Raw genomic sequence first — 27,837 nt, forward strand, 5'->3', positions numbered from 1 at the left:
AACGTAATGGTGGACGGACAGTTCGATTGTTCGAAAACAATTGTCTTAGATAGCCACTGCACGCGTGTGCCTTGCGTGCGTGCATGTTGACTAGATGGATGTAGTTTTCCGTAAATAACATCGTGGAATTTTTGTCTGTAGTGTGAACATAAACAACTGGTTTTATTTATTTATTAGCTGTTTTGAAGTGCCATCATGCAAGGTTGCCATTCGACATGCCTTTGCGAGTGATAACTGCGATTTCTCATCATCAAGAGTGCTGTGTTATGAGCATCGACAGTAGTAATGCATTAATGTTAATTCAGTAGAAGACTATTTGAAACACGTAAAATCTAATATAAGTTTTTAAAAAACTTCAGGCATTTGAGTTATGGTTTAATATTTTTAATTTTTCAAACTTAACCACCACTTAGTTGCCATGTCGAAATTCAGAAAAACAGTTATCTTTGAAAGATTTGTGCAATGGGAGTGCATGACTTGATGTAGGCTTTTGGACATACGCCATTGCTTAGCACATGTATGTCTGCAGAGGAAAACTACAAAAAAACACAAATGACAAAAAACACAAATTAAGCAAAAATTTCTGTTGTCAGGAAATAACGCCACACAATATTCCACAACAGGAATATGGTCAACAAACAAGGAAAAAACAAAGAAAAATGGACTAACAGAACGAAAAAACCCCCACAAATGATGACAGCACAAAAATTCCGAACCCAAAAAAATTCAACACAACAGTTGAAACCAGACAAAAAACACAGCAAAACGAAAAGACGAAAAAAAAAAAAAAAAAAAAAAACACAAATTTAACAGCACAAAAAATATTGAACCCAAAAAATTCAGCACAACAGTCAAAACGAGACAAAAACACGACCAAACGAAAAGACGAAACAAACACAACAGTTTTCTAAAACAGAAACAAGCGACGTTTCGGGAACTGCTATCTGCTCCCGTCCTCAGGCAGAGACGCACATGGTACGGAAACACAGGTGCGACTTGTGTTTTTTTGTAGTTTTCTTCTGCAGACATACATGTGCTAAGCAATCGTATGTCCAAAAGCCTACATCAAGTCAGAAAAACAGTATTTAACGAATCATGGCTTTTAGATCCAGACTTCAATAACTGGCTAAGAGAATCGCCCGGGGATCAATACTTTGCTATGTGTACTTTTTGCCATACAAAATTCAGTCTAAGTAACATCAGGGTGGCCACTCACCGGGAAAACCGGGATTTATCAGGGAAATAACAGGGAATTTTTTTAATAACCGGGAATTTTTTGTGTCGTGTATATTTCCGCAGAGCTGCCAACCATTACGGATTTTTCGTAATTATTACGGATTTAACACAGAATTACGGAATTACGGAACATTGCTTGTTTATTACAGAAACGAGGCTTTGTGCTGCTGGGTAACGGAAAAAAATTCCATTTCTGGTGTGCGTTTTTCGTGAACGCAGTTCGAATACATCACGTGGTTGCGCAGATAACGGTACTAATAAATGTGCGCATGTACTGTCAAAATAAGTAGATTAATTCTTGTGTTTTGCAATAGAAATGGTACGGTATTACGTCCGTTGTACGATACAACTAGTACATATTCTCGGACTTTTCGTTTGTTAGCTACTTACATCACAATAATTTTTTATACGGTACTTTGGCTAACCTGTGTTGTGTTAATTACTTTCTTGAAAGCCATTTTTTTCATCAAAGTGTTTTTGTCGTGTCTACAGACGTGAAACCTTTTTATGTTGTTCGATAGTGTTGTGATCTTCAGTGCCGGTTGTAGAAATGAAGCGTGTGACAGATCAATGTGTATCTGGGACAAAAAAAAAAAGAACGTTATTCTTCAGAAATTTCGACCAAACTATTCAAAAGAATGGCCATGCTTGTCATCTTCAAATGTTTTGGAACGCCACGCGTTTTGTAATTAATGCACGTGTAACTTTTCGATTGCACATGGTGGAAGGGATGACTGTAGATGGCATATTGAATCAAAGACACAATCAGAACATTTTAAAGCCGTGATGAGCAATAAATCTATATCGTCGTTTTCCGCTACATCTGAAGAAACGAAAGTAACAAACGCAGAGTTATTGTTTACAATTTTTTTGGTAGAACACATTTTACCGATAGCAGTAGCCGATCATTCGGGTAATTTGTATAGAGCTATGTTTCCGGACTTAAAAATTGCACAGAAATACAGCTGTGCGAGAACAAAAACATCTGCCTTAGTGGAGTATATGGCTGGTGAAACTAAATTGAAACTGTTGAATCTTACAAGTGGACCATTTGCTTTAGCTACAGATGGGAGTACTGATTGTAATGCAGTGAAGAGATATCCATTAGTTGTTTCATTTTTAAATCAAACACAAGGTAAAATTTGCACTGTACTGTTATCCCTTGTTGAGAGTACTAAGACTAAGAATATTTCACAACTAGAAATGTTACATTTCAAAAATGAATGTAAGAACAGTTATCAAAAGTTGTGTGAAAAAATGTTTGAGCGCTCGCCACTGAAATACCCTATTACTAGGGTCAGGAAAAATTTGCGGGTTCAATGACCTGTAGGATAAACTCCATAGTTCTGCGTACTCTCGGTCAAATGCCACTCACTCATTGGCTGCTGTCTTGTGAGACGTCCCAACGTAGCAGCCTGAGATTCGATAAAGCTTTGGTCGGGTGTTTCTCATTGGCCCAGAGTCATCCAGGTGAGTAGTGAGCCAATAGCAGAGGCAGCACTGAGGTATAACTATTTGTATTTTAGCCTATCGCGAAATGAATTCGCAAATTTTTCCGGTCTCTACACATAAAACAAAACACAGACTGCAGGTCATTGAAAGGGACGCTATATTGTAAAGTGACATATTTAAAATTATGTTATTTAACGAACTTCCGTATGTATATAATGAAGAAAATACAGCAGGGTGATAAAATGTGAGTAATCTCTTTCTATAATATTATATTTTTTCATCAAAAGTATGTTTTTTTTGTAATTGTAAATATCAGGGAAATTTTGAATTTTTGATCAGGGAAATCAGGGAAAAATCAGGGAATATTTTTGGTGACTGTGAGTGGCCACCATGAACATGGGTAAACGAGCCGTAAGAAGTCATATCACCAGCAAGAAAAACCAAGCAGCTGTAGAAAGCAAAAGAAAGACTTATTCACTTTCAGTATATTTAAAACAGAATTCATCTTCAGCAACTTCAGATACATGTCAATTTTCATGTCAGCCTGTCCCAGGCACTTCATCTGATGAAGGAAGTGTCGTCTCACACGTTTGCCATTATACTTTTTAATGTGTTGTTGTGACAGTAAAGTCCACACTTTGTAATACCTAAATTAATTAATATTAAGCTAGTTGCAGCATTTGTCTTATTATAGTTATTACAATTATGCAACTTTTAAAAATAACTTATTTAAAAAATCAATTTCAATATGATCTAGAGGATTCTTATTGTGCACTAAATTTCAGGAATGCATCATAATAATATATTAAGACAGTAAGTAAGTTACAACTGGTTTTGTTTCAGGTTTTGAGTTCAAATTTGCATAAAGAAAAGGTTTCCCCATTGAACAGTTTCATTCTTCAGGAGAATGTCACAAAGTCTGAAGTACTATCCGGACCAAACGTTGTGGTAGCTGGACTCCCTAGTGCTGTAGGCGTGTAATGTCGGCATGGCCCGGTCATACGCGGCACACATTCGGCACGGTCGGACGTGTAGTCTCTGTTACAAAAACATATGCGTGTATCGCTCCCCAGGCCACAACGCTTTGGGTTTCACTTGTCCTTATCATGACACCTGAGGCCCATATAGGCAATAACTTAAGAACTGAAGGTATAACATGCTTCACAGTGTAGAACTTGTGTATGATATCTCGTATGACTCGTCTGTCAAAACTGTCGACGACGATCTTACAAATTTTCTTCAGCCTGCAAAAAGTAAAGGGGTATATTTCACTTTTCAGTATAGTATTTCTCTTTAGACAAAAAGGCGTAGCATAGAATTGAAAAAAGAAACCGTTAGGTTGAACTACCATTTCATTAAGCAATAAAGAATATTTGTGCGATTGTTAAGGTCATTTGTATGAGCATTCCTAAGGTAGACTTAATTTACATGAAAATGCAAACACAAGTGTTTATCTACTTAAATAATATTACTTTCTCACTGGCATAAATTACATTCCCACAAATTCGTCATACAACGGTCGATACGGCCGCTGTATTTTATGCCAAAACAGAATATCTAACGTGCCTGCATGAATTAGTCCGCAGTGTTAAGAAAATTATTTGTGTTGTATTTCAAAACACCAATATGGGGTGTGGGGCTGATAGTTGGTGCTTTTACCCTAACAATAAATACTTAACAACACGAAACAAACATAAAACTGAGATTTCAAAACAAGCTTTAAATTACTTAGTGATTGCACAACTTTCACTCAACTATGCCTTTACGGCCATTGCATTTCTATCTATGCTGCTTTTGCGATTTGTACTTTTACATTCTAGTACGGACGCGGATATCGTAAAACCGGATAATAGAAACGTTGAACATCGTTTATACCATGAACACTGGAATTTCACATTATAATTTTATATAATTTAGGCGAAAAATACAATTATTTAAAATGTTTTGCTTTGAAAACAAGTCGGGTACATTGTACATACGATATTCAATAAACAATCTATTACTAGGTTTGACGATACCAGCTCCCTTTCATTTTATAATTCAACCCGGAAACATTCGATTTTAAAACATATCACTTTGTCACCAAATGGAGTAAACAACATTGCTCACTGTTTTTTCCCTGGAGTTCTCCGAGGGTAATTTGGATGTTGTCTGCTCCATTTCCTTATCCTCATTATGCTGGACTCACTCACACCGGTATATATCGCTGCTCTTTCTGTTGCCTTCAGAATTGGTGCTGCGAGAAATTAATTTTCTGATTCACTATCACAACAACTCACTACTTCAGCAATAATGTCTCTTTCTCGACTATGAATAACTTTATGAGGCCGTCGGCAGCGTCCACGTCCATCCATTTCCGTACGTCTCGTAACACGCGCTGCGAGTTGGTCACGTAGCAATGTTTTCATGCTGAACGCTACACGTACCGACCTGCGCGCGCATCGCCTGCCCCTCCGCCGCCTTGCCCCTTCACCCCCGCGCTGACAGCTATCACAACGTTTGGTCCGGACAGTATATTGGTGTTTTCAGACTGTAATAACGCACACTTCCATGCGTGCTTCTGGAAAATGTGTGGATCTCTTTAAATTAATGTTTCCTGATAGTGACATTGCCCAGAAGATGCAGTTAGGAAGAGCAAAAATTGGGTACACTATTTTGCATGGAATCGCTCCATACTTTCACGATGAACTTGTAGAGTTGTGCTTGCAGTGTCCACAGATAGTTGTAGGATTTGATAAGTCCTTAAACAAGGTTGCTCAAAAGGGACAGATGGATGTTTCGGTACGGTTTTGGAACAATAAGCTAAATGGAGTATCGACTCGGTATTTGAACTCTGCATTCTTAGGTCATGCTAAATCAATTGATTTGTTGACAGCGTTCAGTAGTGCTCTCTCAGAGTTAAAACAGATTAACATATTACAAGTGTCAATGGATGGACCAAATGTAAACAAAAATTTTTTGGGCAAACTCAAAAGTGCAAATGTTAATTTGAAAGATGTTATGATGCTTGACATTGGAAGTTGTTGCTTGCTCACTCTTCAATGTGCCTTTAAAGCTGCTGTAAATGTGTCCGAATGGAAGATTATTGAATTTTTGAGAGCTCTTTATTATTTGTTTAAGAATGTCCCAGCATGTAGAGCTGATTACATTCATTTCACTGATTCTTCGGTATTCCCCAAGAAATTCTGTTTGGTTCGGTGGCTTGAAAATGTCCAGGTTGCAGAGAGAGCAGCAGAAATTCTTCCCAATGTGCAGAAGTATGTGACAGAAGCCACAAAGTTAAAGAAAGTACCAAGTTGCCAAAGCTTTCAGACTGTTGCATCATCTGTTAGAGATAAAATGTTGACAGCTAAACTTGCTTTCTTTGTTTCTATAGCAAGTGAAATTGAACCTTTCCTTCGCAAGTTTTAGGATGATGTGCCTCTAGCACCACTGCTTTATGGGTCTTTAAATAGTGTTTTGCATTCTTTAATGTCAAGATTTGTAAAAGCAGATGTTATAGCTGAAAAGTCAGTGTTGTGTGACATTTATGTAATTTGGATATTGGGTATGATACAAGAAAAGCTCTTCGCGAATCAAATGATGTGGTTGAGAAAGACATCCTATTGTTCAAACGAGATTGTCAAATATGTTTGCAAAAGATCTGCAGTAAGTTATTGGATTGTTCACTTCTGAGGTTCAAGTTGACCAAAGCCATATCATTTTTAGATCCAGTAGTTTCTGTTCTACAGGCAGTGCGTGATGAAGGAATGAGGTGTTTCTTGGAGATATTAGTAGCAAACGACTGGATATCTGGCATGACCTCAGATCGCATAGATCGTCAGTTCAAGAGTATTTTCAGTCTGCCCAATTTCAGGGAAAAAATGTTGGCATTTTGTGTGAAAGATCATAGGCTAGACAGATTGTGGCTTGAAATGATTCCCGAGACTGGTGATTACCATGATTTGACTTCTGTCTTAAAAATGGTATTTATTTTGTCTCATGGAAACAGTAGCTTGGAGAGGATTTTCGGTAAATCGAGAATGTATAGTTGAAAATCAGAAGGAAATGTCTCTTGTAGCACAAAGACAAGTATATGATGCTGTGCTAGCTGAAGGTGGAATTGAAAAGCTACAGATAACCAAGAAGTTACTTCGTTTTGCCAGAAATGCAAGAGCCCATTATTCTGAAGCACTGAAAAGGCAGTCCAGAGAAGCAGATGAGGAAGAGAGAATTAAAGTGGAAAAAAAAACGAGCTGCATCCATTGAAAAACAGTTGGAGTTTAAGAAACAGAAGTTGTTGGAGGAAGCACGAAAGCAAGCTTTTTTGATCGAAGAAGAAATCAAAGCCCTAACAAAGTAAAAGTGATATTGTGTTGGTTTTTTAGTTTAAAATGAACTGGTAAATTTATTTTCTAAGTTTGAGGAACCTCGTCTAAAAACTGAAATGTGTCTTCAAATTGTACACTGGTGACATGACTGATATAACCATCATAGCTTTCATTACATATTTTTGAATAATATGTGCGACTGTGTGAACTTCATTTCAAAATTTGATGTGTTTCATGAAAGTGATATTCGTTAACTCAAGTAGAGCACCAAATTTTGTACCTATGATGTAGTGGTTGATAACATCAGAAAGGATCTTTTGTTGAGTAATGTTTTCATTTAATTTAAAGTGCAATATAATAAATGAGGTTGGTAATTAAATGTTTGGATACAATTTGCATTGAAAGAAATTCTAGGGGAAATGTTACGTCACAACAAAGTATTTTAACAGTTGGAAATTTCGGGGAAATGTCAGGGAATTTTTCGGCAGAGTATCTGTAGCCACCCTGTTGTTGTTATGTTTATAGAGTTTTGCAGTATCTGGCAGGAATACAAGTTTGTGTTGAAGACAATCAAGTCCAAAACTTCATCAGGGAAAAATGTTTTGAAATAGTCCATTGGTGTTTTTATTTTGTTAGGAGTTTTAAGTTCTCGATCTTGCAGTGTCACTCTATCTTGAAAGGATGTTTTCTTCCAAGTGATGGTCTTGGTTTTTAGTTTGCTTTTTTTCCTTCCCTTCACAATTTTCTTGACATTCCTTACAGCTTCAGAAATGGGAGAAGAATGTTGTTTCTTAGAACGAGTAAGCGGTGTTCTATAAGAAACATGTGGCATCGATACATCATGGCTGAACTCTTCTTGAATATCAGTAGCTTGTAAATGGGCGTTTGTCTCAGTACCAATGCCAACAACTTCAGATAGTGAACTGATGTTATGCAATTCATCTATTTTCAAAGATGATTTTGAATTTGTTGTCTGATTTTCTATAGTAATAGCATAACTTGATGAAGGTTGTGTCACCATATTGTCATCATTGCCAATAAAACCTACAACTGGAGCTTGTGTATTATTCTCTATCTGGGATTGTTGCATCAAAAGTTGGGTTGGTAAAGTTTCTATTTCCATTTCAGCAATAGGTTTCAACGGTTCTCCAATATTTTCTTCCAAAGTTGTGCTCTCAGATAAGAAGTCAATGTTGGTGAGATCTTCATTTTCCAGTAACTCTTCTAGAATTGCCGGCAATGAAGGAGGAGGTGTAGAGCTGACGTCATCCTCATCTTCATCTGGGATTTCCTTGGGGAGGTTGTTTTCAGGTTCATCATCTGAATCTGATATGTCTGAATCGTTACCAAAATTTGGCACATCTGTACTGACACTTTTCCGTACAGACATGATATTTTAATTTGTGACATTATTTTAGTAATTACTGTTGATATTTATCTATGTTAATTTTTTTTCAATACTAACATACTGTCTACTATAGTCGAAGACTATGATATTTTGTCTTTGGTGAAAAGGAAACAATGTAATATGTGAAGTTTGATGAATATGAAATATGTTTGTTCACTGGAAGAAAATGATTAAAAAAACAATATGTCTGAGTAAGTAATGCTTACATGTATTTTATATTCATTGGATTCTTACAAAATCTACGAATATAATATATAAATTATTGTTTATTCTGCTGGAAAATGAATTACGGACAGTGCATCGAATAGGTCCAAATCGGGTTATGAGAATAATTAGTTCCGTATGAAATTAAAATTATTTCAATAGTAAAATAAATTTCATACCAGGATAACCTCAATTATAATAAAAGCCACCGTAAACTCAGAGGTAGCAGTGTAGATTCTTTTTTGAACTCCGACTGATAACGCTAGCCACATACATACATATATATATGCAGTTTCGTATTTATCGTACTTAGGAACTCTCTGTGAATTAATGCAAACATTTAAATGTACAATAATTAGAACTGAAGACTTTTAATGTAAAAGGACACTTGATAATTTTCTATAAGCCCCAGCCTAAATTCCAGATTATTAGCAAGAGATAAATGCTCACGAATTAGTATTTAACTTACCATTTTTCAAATAAATAGTCAGTAATAAAGAGTCAAGTAACATTACAGAGAAGTAAAATTTTTCTGGCGCCAAACGTGGTGGCCGTCGTTATAGCGGTGTATATAAATATAAGTAATGGTATTATCCAATCTAAGGGAATATTATATTGATCATTTAAAGATTTGTTGATCAGTATTAGTCATGTCTCGATCGGGACAATATTCATATGCATTGAGGAGTCGCACAGAATTCATCAGCGAGGACAATCTTGTGGAAAACTCTGACAGTAATACCACTTCTGTTCCGTACGACGTACTGTCCACTGTCAGATCAGTAGTAAATAGAGCGGAATGTGAACTGGAAAACCTACAGTCGGGATTGGAGCGGCAGGTAGAAACCGCTGTTTTATCTACATCAGCGTGTCAGCAAATCCATGAAATAGCAATAGAACCTGTAGATGCAAGGTCTGCAGTAGCCGCAGAGACTACGATACCTGTAATTGCTAATGTTATGGAGGCTGGTGGTATGTCCCAGATCATGGCCATGCTATCCAACCTACACACAGACGTGGCTAAGAAATTGGACCAGAATCAAGCTGAAATCAGACAATCTCAGGCGGAAGTGGTAGGCAGAGTGGAGCAAGCTCAAGCTTGTTTCGAACAGGTTAGCTCAGAAATAACTGCAAAATTCGAGCTATTGCAAATAGAGCTACACCGCAGACTGGAACAAGACAAGGTAGACACAGGAATAAAAATTACGCAGCTAAGAACTGATATGCAGTCAAGCTTGAACGCGCTTGTATCACGGTTAGAAAATCATTTGGCCCAGCACAATGATCAAGTGGAACAGACAGAACAACGAGCATCAAGTCTTCTAGCTACTGCTACACGAGAACGAGAGGAGATGCAGTTAGCAACCGATGTGCTGAATACCCGACTGGAACAAGTGGAAGTGGTGACTGCAGTTCTACGATCCAAGATTGATGAGCTGGCATCAACACCAGCACTTGTTACTACGCCATCCAGTTTTGTGCAACCGCCCATGGCTGATCCACTGATACCTACTGATAGTCAGGTGCAAGAGTACTCATCAGCTACAGTCTCATCAAACACAGGTAACACACCCCAGTTCACGCACATGCAGGGGGCTACACGAGAAACCATGCCTGCAACTACACAGTTAGATACAACAGTGGAAAAGTCAGATAAAGACACAACGGCAGTCCAGCATACTACGATTATGCTGGTAAATCCTGTCACTATGTACCATCACCCCGCGAAACACTGGGCAGAAGCCATGCCTACATTTGCAGGCAGGGTGACCGAAAACCCCATGCGTTTCCTGAAAAGGTTCGAAGATTACGCCAAGACATTCGACTTACAAGAGAATGAGAAACTCAAATGCTTGAACAATGCTTTAAAAAATCAAGTGTACTACTGGTGGGAAATGACATCGCCCCAAATACAGACCTTTGGACAGTTCATAGAAGCATTTAAAACACAATTCTGGAATGTCAAGGTGCAGAGTAGCATTAGAGCACAGGCTCACACTGATAAATACGACCACAAGAAGGGCGTGTCATTGGAGACACACATAGCCAATGTCTTCGACAAGACCAGATATTTGGATTCTCCAATGACTCACGAAGAATTTGTCACAGCCATTCTGGGACAAATGCCTGTGAAGTACCAACAACAGCTGACTGGAAGGCATTTCCAGAACCTTACTGAGTTTAGGGATGTGCTCATCAACTACGATAAGTTGGAGAGGCTCAACAAGTTTCAGAATGTCCGAGAAGAAACCAGCCGCCCGCCGGCATACAACAAGCCAACGCCAATGAATACTTATTGGAAAAACAAAGATCGTGGACCGCGACGGGAGGATCGCCAGCCAGCGGTTAATACTATGAGTTGGTGGAGAATCGACCAAGAATCCCAGGACTCTTAGACTCCGCCTGGCAAGTACAAGAAAGGCGGATCCCACAAGAAGAGGACTTGGTGGTCGAGAGGGAGGAAATGCAACAGTGACGACGAGAATGCATACCAGTCTGATGTCCAAAAGGGTAAACCGAATAGGCGTGAGTCGTGGGCACCCAATCCACAGTCACCCAGGGAATACTATGACAGGAGGCAGTATCAGTCGGATGACGAGAGAGAGTCATCATGTAAGCAGAGGAGGACTGACGACCGCCATTCACGTGGTCACAGTCGTGAGGACACTCTGTCATGGAACAAATCCCCATCACGCACACATGCAACAGGATTTAACCAATCCGTCGGTGGTAAACCGATGAACACATTACAATTCACCACTTACCCGCCTTCTTTCATGCAACATCCTCCATCCAACTACATATCCGAATTTCCAAACCAATGCAACATGAATCCTGTCGCTGCAGAATTCAAGACTGCAGTAAACAGCGCAGCACAGGAAAGCACCTGGACACCGAGGAAAGATGTCTATCCATCCACATCGGATGGACGTGCGGATCCCAGTATGTTAAACTAAAAAGGGTCCCGATGGTATCGCCCCGGATCGAGGTCCCTTTTCCAGGCTCAGGGGTGCACAGACAGTCTAACAGCAGCCCGGTATACAGCTTTGTGACACATGAGAAACTAATATGTACAGTGTTGTTAAGAGAGAATGAAAGAGAATTCCTATATCATGAATCCGATGATGACTTGCTACCACAACTTGCCAGGATGTGCCCAGGGATAAATGTTCAAGTGTGTGGTAAGGATGTAAATGCACTCATCGACAGCGGAGCAGAGGTATCTTGCATCAGTGAAGAATTGGTAACCGCACTGGAGCAACAAGGTCAGAAGTTGCCCAAGATACCTGTTCCTGCAATGAAGATATTGGGGGTGACTTCTCGAGCAAGCCCTATAGTCAACCGGCAAATATTGCTTAGAATATATGGACTAGGGTCACCCAAAAACTTGTTGGTACTAATGGTGAAAGGATTGGCCAAACCACTTATTATAGGAGCTGATTTCCTGTATAAATTTGGCATAATCATAAATTTCCAACTGTGTACGATATCGGCCAGTGATTGTAACACTCCAGTAACTTTGAACCCTAATTGGCATGTTAGAAACAGCCAGATAGGTGTACTATGCAACCAGCCAATGCATAAGCAGGTATACACAGTACCACTTAGTACTGAGCTTGTGGCATCACTTGAAGACTTGCATAATGCCTTAAGGGAGGTGAAACTGGTAATGCCACGGCAAGTCAACCAGTTATTCTACATATTGGCTAAATTTCAAAATGTATTTTCGGACAAACCAGGCTTAAACAGGTTCTACCAAGCCAAGATTAAGGTATACGAGGACCGGATTTTCCACCGAAAATCATACCCAATCCCTCACAAGTTCCTGCAGGAAGCTACAGCTTACCTACAACTGATGTTGGATTGGAAGATAATCAAGAGAGAAGCCAGCCCATATGTAAATCCGATGGTATGCGTCAGCAAGAAGGATGGATCTGTACGATTATGTTTGGATGCTAGATCACTGAATGACATAACTATAAAAGACCGAGAATCACCTGTGCAGACGTCTGATATATTGAGATTATATCAAGGTGTGCATTTCCTGACAACCCTAGATCTCTCGTCAGGATACTGGCAAATACCCCTTGCACCTGAGTCCCAACAGTATACAGCATTTCTCTTCAGAGGACAACAGTATATCTTCTTAGTACTACCATTTGGACTGTGTAATGCGGTAGCAGACTTTACTCGTTGTCTTAGCACTACACTAGGACATGAATGCCAGGAATTTGCCAGGGCATATGTTGATGATATATTGATCGCGTCATCAACATATGAGCAGCATCTGCAGCACATCCACACTGTTTTACAGAAATTGCAGGATGCTGGTATGACGGTAAAATTGAAGAAATCAGTATTTTGCAGGGAGGAACTTCCTTTCCTAGGACATATACTGACCCCAGAAGGGATAAAAACATCTCCTGAAAAACTGCAAATCATTCAAGAGTTCCCTGTGCCTAGAAATGTGAAACAGTTGAGAGCATTTCTAGGTATAGTGGGATTTTACAGAAATTACTCTAACAAGGTGGCACATATGGCAGTGCCTTTGTTTGATCTCTTGAAGAAAAACAGAACTTGGAGTTGGGAGGCAGAGCAGCAAGCCGCCTTCGAAAACTTGAAAACTTTATTCATACAGGAACATGTCCTTTTACACCCAGTGCAAGGTAAACCTTTCCTCCTATACACAGATGCTTCAGATACGACATTAGGGTGTAAACTCGCCCAGTGTGATGCCAGTGGTGAAGAGAAAACGGTAGCCATGGCGAGCAGAACACTGAATGCAGCAGAGAAAAATTATACTGTAACTGAGCGTGAAGCACTTGCTATAGTATGGTCACTACAGAAGTTCCGGGACCTGCTGTTAGGAGAAACAATTAAATTGCTAACCGACCATCAAGCCCTAACGTGTCTGAGGTCAGGCAAGCTGTTTGGAAGCCGCATCACACGTTGGTTTCTCCTACTACAAGAGTATGATATTCAGATCGAACATATTAAAGGATTTGCAAACACAGCTGCAGACTACTTAAGCAGACTCCAAGAAAGTGATAATTCGGAAACTGGGTCGGCGAACAAACCTAGAGAATTTCTAATAGCATTGAATTCATCAGCCATAATACAGGAAAACATCAAGCTAAAGCAGCTATTAATAGAGTTGCCAACTAAACAAAAGGAAGATGAGTACTGTAGCAAGATAAAACAACAGTTGAATAGCAAACCACCTACACATCCAATACACAGACATTTCTGCGTATCAGTAGAAGGAGTGTTGTTTGCTCATCCAAAAAAAAGAACTTTGTACGAAAGCAACTGGAAGCCGGTTATACCCGCTAGTCTGCGGAAGGAAATATCATGGGAAGTGCATACTGCACTTGGCCATGTGGGCAGCAAAAAGCTGAGCGAAGCCCTAAAGAGACAGTTGTACTGGCCTAACCTAAAACGCCAGGTGTTGCAAGTCACCAGCACCTGTGATGAGTGTCAGAAGGCGAAACCCTCTGGGGAAAAACTCCATGGTACTTTGCAAGCCATCATACCAAGTGCTCCAATGGAATTGGTAGCGTTAGATTTGTTTGGTCCATTGCCCAAATCGAAAGGAGGGGTACAGTATATTTTTGTGATACAAGACATATATACCAAATATACTAAATTATTTGCTATAGTAAATCCGACAGCCAAAGTTGTGTTGGCTAAACTGAAGTTATTTATCGACAACATTGGAAAACCTACTACAATCTTATCCGACCATGGTACACAATTTACTAGCATAGTCTGGCAGGAGGGTGTAAGAAAATTGGGATGTATACCCACTATGATATCAGTGAGACATCCTCAATCCAATCCGGTCGAAAGACAAATGAGATCGGTAGGTTGTCTGTGGAGATCATTTTGTCACAATGCCCAGAAATCATGGCGTGACAAATTACCCTACATCGAGTGCATATTAAACCACACTGTACATTGTACAACCGGAGTAACTCCTGCGGAAGCCTTAAGCTTGGATAGGTCGGTGGCGATACGACCTGATTACATACCCAGATGTGACAACGACACAGATCTAGAAGAACTACCTACAGGGGAAGAGGTAAAAAGCTTCATTAACAGGAAACTAACCTCTGAAGCAGCAGCGAGAGCCAAGCGCAAGCCTGTTTCGAGAAAACAAGGATTTGAAATTGGTGAACTTGTGTTACGAAAGACCATGCCTGTCAGCCGCAAGTGGATTGGCATGACTAAGAAGTTGTTTTTGCTATTCGAAGGTCCCTACCAAGTCACAGGGAAAGTACATGAGAACTGCTATGCTTTAGCTGATCCTACCACTGGTCAGTCAATAGGACGGAATAATATTACCCAGCTACGTCCATACAAACAACCTGAGATCAGGAACTGAATTTGGCCTCAGTCAACAGTCAAGTATTCAAAATGATATGGGGTGAAGCAGAAATACTGACAGCTGAATATTTATTTGTTGATTATAAATACGTGTGTATTGAAATTATGTGGTAATACACCAAGTGTGTACTTATGTGATGATGAATTGCCATCACACGCATGGGAAGTGTGTGAAGGCAGATACCTGTACCAATTTATGATGGAAGTGTAATACCTATCATTTCCCTGTGTCGAGGCGAAAGGTAGAAGCCTAGCCCGCACTGAAGGGAATATTGCAACAGTGTATACTGACAGAGTTCAGTAGGTGTCTATACCAATGTTTATGTGTAACACTGTACATGTTGTTTGGTCACACCGAATGTGTGATTGTACATGGTATACTGCAGATCAACGACTCTACTGTGTGGCAACAACATCACTATCATACACATCAAGCTGTATTTTACATGGTACTATGTTATTGTTTATGATTTGGAAAAGCTGGAAGAACATATGCTAACACTACCTGTTATGAAGATTGCAAAAACTGACGAGTATGCCTATGGGTTGGAATGTACAGGACAAGCTTTAAAAAAAAAAAACTCTTTTGTCATATGGCCAATGCAGCAAAGCCTATTGTAACTTGTATAATGAATGTAAACCGTTATGTAAACAATTTTAGCCTATTAACCGTTATTGCTATTGTTAATTTAATTATCTATAATAAACTAATGAGAACTATTTTTAATGACAATTAGTAAAAATTTTTTTTGTTGATGAAACAATTTTCGTATAATCTAATATTGATCTGAAGCTGATACTAATTCGTGAGCAAACGTTAAGAAAAGAAGATATGGACCAGTAACGCTACACACAATCGTGTAGTAAGGGCTGTATTAGACTGTGTGATACATAAACACGAGTGAGATCAGGAGAATATAAGCAGTGACGAACGATAAGGTCCGACCCACCTGTGGCGAGTGTTGTGGAGCTGGCCGACAAGAGGTGCAGGGTGGCCACAAGCAAGCCTACTGCCTCAGTCGTCAAGATAACCTCGCGCGCTCCCGACCAGCGGCGTCGACTGCCTGTATTGACGTCATGTCGCGGCAGGTGCCGAGGGACCGTGATGTCACGTAGCCGTGCGATGATGCCGTATGGAAACGCCCGGATGGTGAGCGACAGGTGTGTCGGGGTGCCGAGGTGACATCTTACCCAGTGGTACCCCAACAGCTGCACTCCGTCCTGGTCGGTGAATACATGCAGAACGTGTGCAACGTGGTATAAAATTTTCGTCGTCATACTCAACTCATGTATCCCATCCACGTCGTGTTGTGCTATTTTTTTTTTTATTTTTTTACCGAGCAACGATTTACTTTTAACACTTCTCCGGCCATGTGAATGGTAAAAGAAGGTTTTGTGTAAGACGATTTGATTGTGTTAGCAAGCCACTGGACATGCATCCCACATCCAAATCGCCTGAAGCGGCTATTCTGTACTGACACTTTTCCGTACAGACATGATATTTTAATTTGTGACATTATTTTAGTAATTACTGTTGATATTTATCTATGTTTATTTTTTTTCAATACTAACATACTGTCTACTATAGTCGAAGACTATGATATTTTGTCTTTGGAGAAAAGGAAACAATGTAATATGTGAAGTTTGATGAATATGAAATATGTTTGTTCACTGGAAGAAAATGATTAAAAAAACAATATGTCTGAGTAAGTAATGCTTACATGTATTTTATATTCATTGGATTCTTACAAAATCTACGAATATAATATATAAATTATTGTTTATTCTGCTGGACAATGAATTACGGACAGTGCATCGAATAGGTCCAAATCGGGTTATGAGAATAATTAGTTCCGTATGAAATTAAAATTATTTCAATAGTAAAATAAATTTCATACCAGGATAACCTCAATTATAATAAAAGACACCGTAAACTCAGAGGTAGCAGTGTAGATTCTTTTTTTGAACTCCGACTGATAACGCTAGCCACATACATACATATATATATATGCAGTTTCGTATTTATTGTACTTAGGAACTCTCTGTGAATTAATGCAAACATTTAAATGTACAATAATTAGAACTGAAGACTTTTAATGTAAAAGGACACTTGATAATTTTCTATAAGCCCCAGCCTAAATTCCAGATTATTAGCAAGAGATAAATGCTCACGAATTAGTATTTAACTTACCATTTTTCAAATAAATAGTCAGTAATAAAGAGTCAAGTAACATTACAACATGGGCAATAATTTTTGCTGTCCTACTGGAACATGGTATGTTTTGAACCTAAAACAGATAGAAGGAATGCAAGAGCTGCTTATAAAATTCTTGGGATAGTTAATGGTAAGTATATAACTACACATTCATATCACATGTTGGACCCATTTTGAAGATTTACATAACTAATAATTAGGGACACCTGTTTTTTGCGAGGCGTGAAATCGCGAAATAATTACGAAATTCACTTTTTCTCATGAAAAATGATAAACTTCACGAAACAACAAAAGATCTTGCGAAATACGCGAAAAAATAACATTTTTCTGGACTCATTCTTTTATTTACGTCGTTATTTTGATGTATCGATCCTGAAAGTCAAAACCGGTGCGTACTCGATAAATCGGCGCTCGGCGAGTGCTCTTTTGTTCGGCTGCGCGACCATGAAATTCGATGGTAAAACAATTTTTGGCGCTGTACCGAGCGCATACCCAGTGTAGTCCGATTAGTCCGATACGTTAACGCAAATAACTCAACAATTTAAAATTATCACATGCGATATTACGCACGACTTTTTAATTTCGTCAAGTTTGCTAAAGCGACAAAAGACTTCAATACACTTATTTTTTCCGCGGGATTGTTAGGCTCCCTCCCTTATCAATGATTGTTAGTCAACAAACGGCGATATACTGAAGTCAGATACGTATTTGCCGAGGTTCGTTGAAAATGGTTGTAACGATATATGACCGTGAAAGAGAATTTGCAGATGACGGCTTTTACATTTTTGATAAGGCAAATAAAATACTGATATGCAAATACTGTAATGTACGAATCGAGTGGGAAAGAAAAGACACGTGTCTCAAACACATTAAGAATAGTGTCGCACACAAAAAAAATAAGGATAGGTTAACCGCATCGTCATCTACTGGCATCAAACGACAAGTTTCATTAGCACAGGTAGTTGGTATTAAAAAGGCAAAACACGATAAACGTGAATTTGTTTTATCTATGACGCAAGCATTCCTGGAGGCTAATATTCCGCTCGAAAAAATTGATCATCCTAGTCTCAGAGAGTGGATGAATAAGTACATTGAAGGTAAGTCGACGTGATTTTTAAAGATATGTTTAAATAACTTTTTTATGTTTGGCAGTAACTTGTGGAGCATCTGTAAAAAGCTGATCAAAGAGTTAAGAAAATTATATTGTGCAACATTATTGCCTCAAATTTATACCAGTAGCTATTTGCAGTAGGGATATTTACTTCTAAACAAAAGTGTATAACCTTTTAAAGTTGAGATTTTGCCCTACAATTGTATTGCTCATTCCGACATTTGTAGGTACTATAGTGGTTGGGCTTCTAGTTATTTCGTTTATGCAAGTCACTAAAAAAAAGTTGCACAATATGTACAATATTTTAAAATATGATGTAGGTGCCGCAGATCTACCAACAGCAACGCGACAGAGAGGGCTATGTCCCCGAAATAATAAAAGAAGAAGAAGATCGAATCAAGGCAGCTGTGAAAGACCAGAGGGTTTCCATTCTGTGTGATGAAACCACAGACAAGAAAGGGCAGTGTGTTTTCATGGTGCTTATTAAAGTGTTAGGGTGTGGAGATGCTTCAGCTCAAAAACTTTATGTAGAGGGAGTGATAATTTTAAATAATGCTAATGCTACTGAATGTTCACAAGCCATTGTTGATGTTGTGCAGAAACTGGAAATCAGGTATTGCAACATCGTTTCAATAACATCAGATTCGGCACGCTACATGACCAAGTGTATTGGGGCAATCAGAATTCTGGTTTCTGAGAAGCTGGTGCACACACAGTGCTGGGCACATAAACTGAATTTGGTGGGGAATATTTGGTCTGTGGTACTGGTTGAGTTGAATACCTGTGTCTGTCAAGCAAAGCATGCCTTTCTGAACACACGTAAAAGGAAGCATGCCTACTTGGAGTTTTTAAGAAATAAGTATGAAGATCAGCCACAGAAAGCCAAACTTTTTCCTATCCCTGTGATTACGCGGTGGAATTCCTGGTTTCCGAGTGTGGAGTATCTAAGTGATTATCTGCATGATCTGGTAGAGTTTTTGCAATCACTGGAAGAAGAAAGTGCTAATGTTCTGTACTTCAAAAATCTGACTGCACGTGAAGTTGGAACGATACATTGTCAAGCAGTTGCTCTTGTCGAACATTGCCGTAAAAGTTGCAAGTTACTTGAGTATCTCGAGAGTTCTAGTGTTCCGATGGCACCAACCCTTTCCTCTCATTATTGTGACCTCAGAAAAATGTTTCAGTTACTGAAAGATGGGTTCTTTTTCGTAAAAACATCAGATTTACTTATAAAGTTATCCAAACACAGCCAGTCTCAACTGACATCTCAATTAAAGTTAGTAGGAGAAAAGTGTCTTAAAAAATTGAATCATTTGATTGCGTCTGATAGTGCCAAGGAGTTTGTTTCATGTCTTGGTAAACTTTTTGATCCCAGAAATATTTTGAAATTGGCTTTGAAAAATCATGAAATTCACGAAGCCACGAAAAATATACCCATCTTGTGTGAACTTCCACCAACTGAGTGTTTACTGCCGTACTTACAGTTTAGGGATTCTGTTGTAAATGCATGCCAAACAGATGATGTAGATGTTGATATAGTTAAAATGTTGCTTTCACTCAAGTGTCATTTTCCTGACTTTGTTAATGCTGCACTAAGTTAAAATCAATGTGGGTTCCTATCAGTAACGTAGATACTGAAAGGAGTTTCTCAATGTATGGGAACATAATGAGTGACAAGAGAGTAAACCTAAAGCCCTGTAACATGGAATTAATAATGACGTTAGCATTTTCTGACTAAGAAACTGGTGTTTAGTTTTTTTGTTGCATCATTTATGGTTTTATCGATGAGAAAATTGTACAGCATGTGTATTATTATATTAAAAAAGCCTTGTTATGTTAGTACTCTCGCTAACAATTTTTTCCTCGACCTAAAATTTAGCGAAATTTGTGACGAAATGGGATAAAAATTGACAGAAAAAACACCGAAATCAGCAAAAAAAATTGATGAAATCAACCAAGAATTTTCACCACAAACAGGTGTCCCTACTAATAATTATGGGGGAAGAAAAAAATTTGATATTGCTAAGTGCACCTAACAATGCTGTAACAAAATTAATTATCTTACTGTTCCTAAGGACTGTCAAAAATGGCTATGATTTTCGGGCATTAACAATTAGAGTTTATAAAAGTAATAAGGGAATTATAAACTACCATTTCTAACCAAAAAAATAAAGGAAAATAAAAATTAAAAAAGACGAGTTACATTTGCCTAACCCGCAAGATAACAGGTAAGGTTATAATGAGGAGTGAAAAATTAAACTCTTGTTGAAAACATAATCGTACAAACATTATGTGTCGGCATTGTTATAAATTCGAGAACTGTAGTGTATATATCAACAAAAGACACAAAACCAAAAACAAAACCACAAAATACACCAATTGCATAGAAACAATGTTGTAATAAAACTATTGATATTGTTGTAAAACAAAAAATATATTTAACTTTATAATTTTGACAATGTGTCACGAGCGACACAAACAGATGAGGGTATGCATTGCTAGAGATTTGATAGTGTCTCATTAGTGACACATGGCTATATAGATCAATGGTATGTACATATTTAGCAATGTGTCATACATGACACATGATTTTTCAAAAGCCATAATGCAAACATTAATGAACATATCATCTTGTTTAAAGCTTTGATGTATTTTATGTAACTTCTATACATGTTCTGTAAAATAAAAATAAAATAATTATAACAAGAAACAAGCAAAATAAAATATTTCTTACCCTAGAGTGGCTGTGTTGACACTGTCTTGCAGCCATTATAACACTCACACATATTAGTTTGAGATGTAAGCACTAGAGCTGCCTAAAATCAAAGAGCAAAATGCAATTCCAAAATTTTTTACAGTTTTTTTTTGCAAGCATTTGTTGTTGAGGCGTTCATGGTCTGTACAAATGCTTTTCAGTGGCAAATTGTCCACCAAATGACTTCCCCAATCACAACAATTATCAACACATCAGAATCAGTACAGAATCTTTCAAATTTATCAATGCTGAAAAATTTTGTTTAAATAAAAACTAAGTTAACTAGGTTTATAACAGTCTAAATGTTAATAATTACCTTAATAAAAATGTAACCACATCTTTATGATATAAACGTAACTATTGAAATATGTCAGCACTGAAACAGTTTTTTGATTGTTATCCTTATCATTACACCTTGAAAGCGATTCAATTTTCATATCTTCAGCGACTGGAGGAACACAGTCGCTATGTCGGTATAGCCATCATTTCAATGCTCAATTCACGTGAGTAATCCAACTCACTGGTTATGTCTTTACAGCACTGTTAGTCCAATAATCTGTTCCTCTTTTAGTGCAATAAAAACATTACCTAATCAGTGATAATGTTCATAATGGTTTAAGAATCCCATAGGCAGAGAACCAGGTAGTGAAGTCAAACTGGCTCACTGCTTGTCCGAACATAGCGCGACACCAGCAGAGTCGAAATGTAGACCAGCCGCCATTGGGCGAGATGACGTAACTTCTCCTGGCTGGTATATGTTAACTGCTGCATAGCAAGATGGCAGATCATCAGAAGAAGCTGTAGTTTTCACAGTCACATTTTTCAGAGTGATAAAACTAAATAATAACCAAGTTAAATGATTAGTTTACTAGACAATATTTGAAGAAAAAGAAAACCAAAATTTCTATATTTATGAAGTAGCTGAACTTTAGTGCTTTCAGCTAAACTGAACATTTTGAACTCTGTTTTTCAAAGCAACTTTCATATAGCCTGCTCTGCAGACCTGAAATAGCTGACTTGACAAGAATTTTAATAGTTTAGATGAAACGTACTGTAATATTTTTTTTTTTACAAAGGTTCATGAAGTAAAAGTTTATGATGAATAATCACTTGATTTCAAAAATGTTTCACTTTTGTTTGATTATACTGAGTATACTACATTATAAATTCAAGTTGCTTAGGGGATGCCAAAAAAAATTTATTTTTATTTAAGAAATGTACATACAAGTTAATAGCAACATAACTCATTATAAGAACAAGAAGATTAGGAATGAGAGACATCACTCAAATGTTTGCTTTACCAAGTTCAATAAGGTTTTATGACACTATAGGACTGTTAAATTAAAAGGAGAGAGAAAGTACATAGGTTCCAGGTGAAAAATGCAGGAATGCATGAATTCACAACTGCTTGAAATTTTTCCATGAATTGGTACCTATTTAATGACTGTCAAACACACTGCCAAGGAAACTTATAATTTTTTAAGCACAGTTGCAAATATACATTCCTATGCGCATCCACATTTAAACACAATATGATGCAAAACAGACATATAAAAACACTTTATTGTAAATTTTATTTAGAGATAGTTTTTAGACTGTAACTATATCATAAATAAAATGATCTCGATTAAAATAAAAAAAATGAATACCAAGAAAGTGATTTAAAAATAAATCCAAATCATTTTAAACCATGCATGAACTCTTATTTCCAATATCTCTATTCATTCAAGAATAAAAAAACTCATATTTATAGAATGTCTCATCCTTAGATTGGAGTGTGCACTTTAATGGGCATTCCATCTCTCTCTTGGTAAAAGTTCTGTATCTTGTATCAAAGTTTTATCCCTTGATTTCGATGGAGTGATCCAATATACATTGACTTTGTAATACATAATGCTTGATGTTTTAAGTTTGTACGACGAAAGATCCTGGACACAACATAAACTTGTGATCTAACAATTAATTATGATCATACATTGAATACAAATGAAAAATCTTCATAAGACCTGACATAATTTGTTTTATATTGTGATATTTGAGTTTTTGTTTGGCCAGGAACTTTCGATGCACTAAATTAAAACAACAAGCATCACGTACCACACAATCAATATAGGTATATAGTACAGTAGTGGTCCAATGGGAGGAACGAGGGGGTTGATTTCTCCCTCCTCCAACTGCTCTGTTACTTAAAATAACTAAAAATATAATTTTTTTTTAAATAAGTCAGAAATTTGTTAAAATAAGGGACTATTACTTTTCTAAATTTCTAATTTCTTACTTTCCATTTAACTGGGAGGTATTTTGAAACCTACCCCCCAAAACCCTCTGGTCATCGGCTCCCCTTCAACCCTTTCCTTTTTTGACCACGCAAATAGCCCCTCCCAAAATTCAAAGTTGGATCTGTCTTCATACAGGAACATACCATCAGGTTGAAGGATACGTGATACAAAACAATATCTGCTAGCGCTGTCCTTGTTTTGGTGTGATCTGTTACCGAGATATACCCAAAGAATATAAAAGGTTTAGACTTAACTTCATATTGTATTAAAACATTTTTAAATCAACTTAAAAAAAAATATTATTTTTAAAAGGTAAATTGCTAATGAGAATTTCAGAAATTTTCTTTCTTCTTGTATTTATTCAAGAGCATCATCTGATAATGTTACGTATCTTTTTAAAAAATTAAACTGAAAGATGCTATGTATATTGGTTTCAACTATTTTGTCATCAAAATTATTTTTATATCTTTAAATATTATAAATTTCAGCTCTTTTTGAACACATGACATAATAAATGGAACGCCTTGTCATTAATAGAGACAGAATGGTACAAATAGTTTCTACTGTATGATATTGATATTTAATTAATATTAGAACTGATAATTTTAACTGTCAGATTGTTTACTAATGCAATAATATTATCAAAAGACCCTACTTTTGGCCTTAGAAAAATAAAAAATAGAAAAAAAAATGTAATAAAATTAATATAATTTGTATTTATAGTATACAAAATATTAATTTTAATATTAACAAGCTGGGTGTTATCAATCTGGAAACAGTGGATGCCATTTGCTGTGTACTGCAATCTAAGCATGATAGAAGACTATACCACAGATCAAGAACATTTACTTTTACAAAACAAAAATTCATAAATATAATGGTGGTACAATATTTATGATCATGACATCTTTAATTAAGTGCCTATACTCCTATAGGTTCCATCCCTCTATGGTAAGCAGGTCTTGTTTGTGAGCTTAATATTTGAGGTAGCAAGTAAAATAAAATATATATATTTTGTTTTACGAAAAGTACTATCAATTACAAACAGATAATATCAAGCCAGCTCTATCTTCCAGAATTATTCTAATCCAATCTAACATGATATCACAGCCTTTAAAACAAGAAATGGCAACTTTGGACGGACAAATTTTAACAATGTGAATAACTGTTTCGTAACATACTTCTTGTGTTTCAAACTACGTACCCTATTATTACTATCAAATCATTATTTTGTATATGAAAAAAAAATTGAACTTGTAGACTTCTGCAGATACAATTTTATTTAGGCCTACATTTAAAGTAGAAAAAAAAAACTAGAAATATGTAACTAGAGAGTAGAGAGATAATTCTGCAATGAAAAACAATATATCTTAAAACTCTGAACTGAGAACATTTAAGATTACAAATACAAAATCTTGCAGAAATACCTACCCACTCCAGTGGCGTAGTCAGTATTTGTGTATGGGGGGTGTTAAGAAGCATGCCCCCCCCTCCCCCGTCTTAAAGCGGGGGTCCGGGGGTCCTCCCCCGGGAAAATTTGGATTTTAAGGTGTAAAATAGTGCTATTTTTGCAGTTTTCGGTACTTAAATTTAAATATTGTAATAGTAAAAATTTTATTAATTTTTAATATGAATTTTTTTGAGCGATAAGAAATTTAATTAAATATTTGGTGCTAAGGGGGGGGGAAGGGGGGGGTTTGAACCCCTAAACCCTCCCCCCCCCCCTGGCTTCGCCACTGACCCACTCTACACAAATTTCTCAATATAATCTCTTAATACTGCATAATAAACATTCATTAGGCATAAATTTTAATAATAAATTTATCTAAGACAAGTTAAATATTCTACAAACAAAAATTTAAACAGTAGATCTTAAAAAAAAATAATATAAATAACTATATTTGGCTAACGGATAAAATACTTGTGTATAAAAATAGTTTTACTTTTAATACTTACTAAAGTTTATATACAAAAATTTATTATGTATTTAACAGATAAATTTCACTTATTTACAAACATTAGAATTATTACTATGTACTAAGAAAAATTTATAACAAATCATACAGTTAAGCTTCTTTTAATTGCATATCCACAAAAAAATTTAAAACAGATTCACATTTATCATTGTGTTTCTTTATTACGTTAGGCCTAGCCAAGAAAAAATTACCAGTTTTTACTTAGTTTAAATATGAAAAAAAAGGAATACATAAGTTAAAATATATCAAATTATTTCACCACTTCTTAATATTTAACATAAATTATCCTTGGCACACAAAAACCAAGCAAAATAGGATAATCTGTACTCTAACGGGTAATGCTGTAAAAATTCATAATACACATATTCAAGCCTTATGCTTCCCAAAGCATAGTTTTAAAATTTCAATAAAGAGATTCCATAAAGGAGCAACAAACCTCACACTAAAAAATAAAGCAAAAAGAGCACATACACCATAAAAAAAATTATAATTTTTTCAAAAATAAGACAATTATGCACTTGCATTTTCAAAATATAAATAATTTGTGCAATCAAATCAAAAATAATATAACACACAAAAATTCTGTCCAAGACCAAAATATGTCCTAGATCAGACAATACATAACATTATTTCCATAATAACTTTCAGTTTCTCCACAACAAAGAAATGATGAGGGTTTAAGAAGCCTCCCACAAACTGACAGCAGTGTTCAGAAACCATGCACAGGGGCAGCACAGTGCATCCTAGGAGTCCGGCCTCGCAGGGTTCTTCACTTCCAGGAGCTGAGGGTAGTTCTCCACGATGTTGAGGAGGATGCCGTCGATGTATGCACGCAGTTGGGAGTTTACCTCCTGTTGCTCTCTCAGTGCGCCACGCATCTGTAGTCAACACCAGGTCATCACTGCTCGTACATCACGCATACTCTGCTCCACAGGTATCCACATGCAATTCACACATTCACCTTCTGCTGGGCTCAGTGCACCACACATTTGTACAAACACAAGGATATCACTGCTCGTACATCATGCACATACTCTGCTCCACAGGTATCCTCATGCAATTCACACATTCACCTTCTGCTGGGCTCAGTGCACCACGCATTTGTACAAACACAAGGATATCACTACTCGTACATCATGCACATACTCTGCTCCACAGGTATTCTCATGCAATTCACACATTCACCTTCTGCTGGGCTCAGTGCACCACACATTTGTACAAACACAAGGATATCACTGCTTGTACATCATGCACATACTCTGCTCCACAGGTATTCTCATGCAATTCACACTTTCACCTTCTGCTGGGCTCAGTGCACCACACATTTGTACAAACACAAGGATATCACTGCTTGTAAATCATGCACATACTCTGCTCCACAGGTATCCTCATGCAATTCACACATTCACCTTCTGCTGGGCTCAGTGCACCACGCATTTGTACAAACACAAGGATATCAATGCTCGTACATCATGCACATACTCTGCTCCACAGATACCATCATCCATGTCACATCACATCTTCTTTTCGTTCAGTGAACCATGCATCTGGAGTGTAAGCATTGAGAATGCTTCCAATATGTTATTACTATTTTGAGGTGATGTACACCTAATATTTAATCAAACAAAATTGAATACTTATTTTTTAGGACTATCGTGTTTTATCGCATAATCGTCGCAATCATATTTTAGGCTGTCAAAATTGGGATAAAATAACTTCTCGCGTAAACGTCGCATGATGTTTTTTGTCCCGCTAGTATAAGCCGAGCGCTTTGTGTAGGTATCTTTTCCGTATAAAACGATGTATTTTAAAGTACAAATCTAATATTATTTCGGTCATTACCACTTACTTAATAAATTAACAGAAAAATACGACGTTATTTGACGTGTAAATTTTCTTATAAAGACTTTTTAAACATTATTTCCTTTATCTGATCGTCTGCGTCGCTGCGGTGTAGGTATAATCTAAAATTTAATTTCAAGTCATTACCACTTATTTATTTAATTAACGGAAATACAAAGTTGTCTGAAGTGTAAATTTTCTTTTAAAGACGTTTTTAAACGGTATTTCCTTTATCTGATTGTCTGCGTTACCGCGGCATACTGCTTATAAAAATGTAGCCAGCCCATAATTCATGTTTGTTTATGTTGCTTCCTGTATAGAGCGCGCGCACGTAGTCGAATATCGATATCTCGCCGATTGGATGCAACGCGCGCTCTCTGTCTGGTGCCGAGTTAACTACATTTGATAGCCCGCATTCTTTCGTGGCAAATGTGTACTACGACACGTTAGTTCACATCAGATTCAAGTGCTTGCGTTCGTGTTAGAGTTTTGGTTTTTATATTTAAAGTTGAAGAAAGGTTTTTGTTTAAGGAATTATTAATATAGATTGTTTGGCGTGCTATTGTATACTCCACCTTTTTTTAAATAAACGTACTTTACATGAACGGGTTTTGTTTTTATGAATAACTTTACCCAACAAAATTTTTTTTTACGCATAATCG

General features: G+C 37.1%; 1 protein-coding gene across 3 annotated transcripts in view; it reads right to left on the reverse strand.

Moving 5' to 3' along the window:
• Positions 1-22,255: 22,255 nt before the first annotated feature.
• LOC134527286 (rab11 family-interacting protein 4A) overlaps positions 22,256-27,837 on the reverse strand; it is a 620,480-nt gene continuing 614,898 nt past the window's right edge. For all 3 annotated transcript variants that reach the window (XM_063359829.1, XM_063359831.1, XM_063359830.1), the window contains one exon: positions 22,256-26,211. In XM_063359829.1, coding sequence (XP_063215899.1) covers positions 26,077-26,211 — 135 coding nt within the window. In that variant the 3' untranslated portion in view covers positions 22,256-26,076. The remainder of the gene's footprint in view (positions 26,212-27,837) is intronic.

The sequence above is a fragment of the Bacillus rossius genome, chromosome 1, assembly GCF_032445375.1.
Source record: "Bacillus rossius redtenbacheri isolate Brsri chromosome 1, Brsri_v3, whole genome shotgun sequence".
In the NCBI taxonomy this organism is placed as follows: domain Eukaryota; kingdom Metazoa; phylum Arthropoda; class Insecta; order Phasmatodea; family Bacillidae; genus Bacillus; species Bacillus rossius.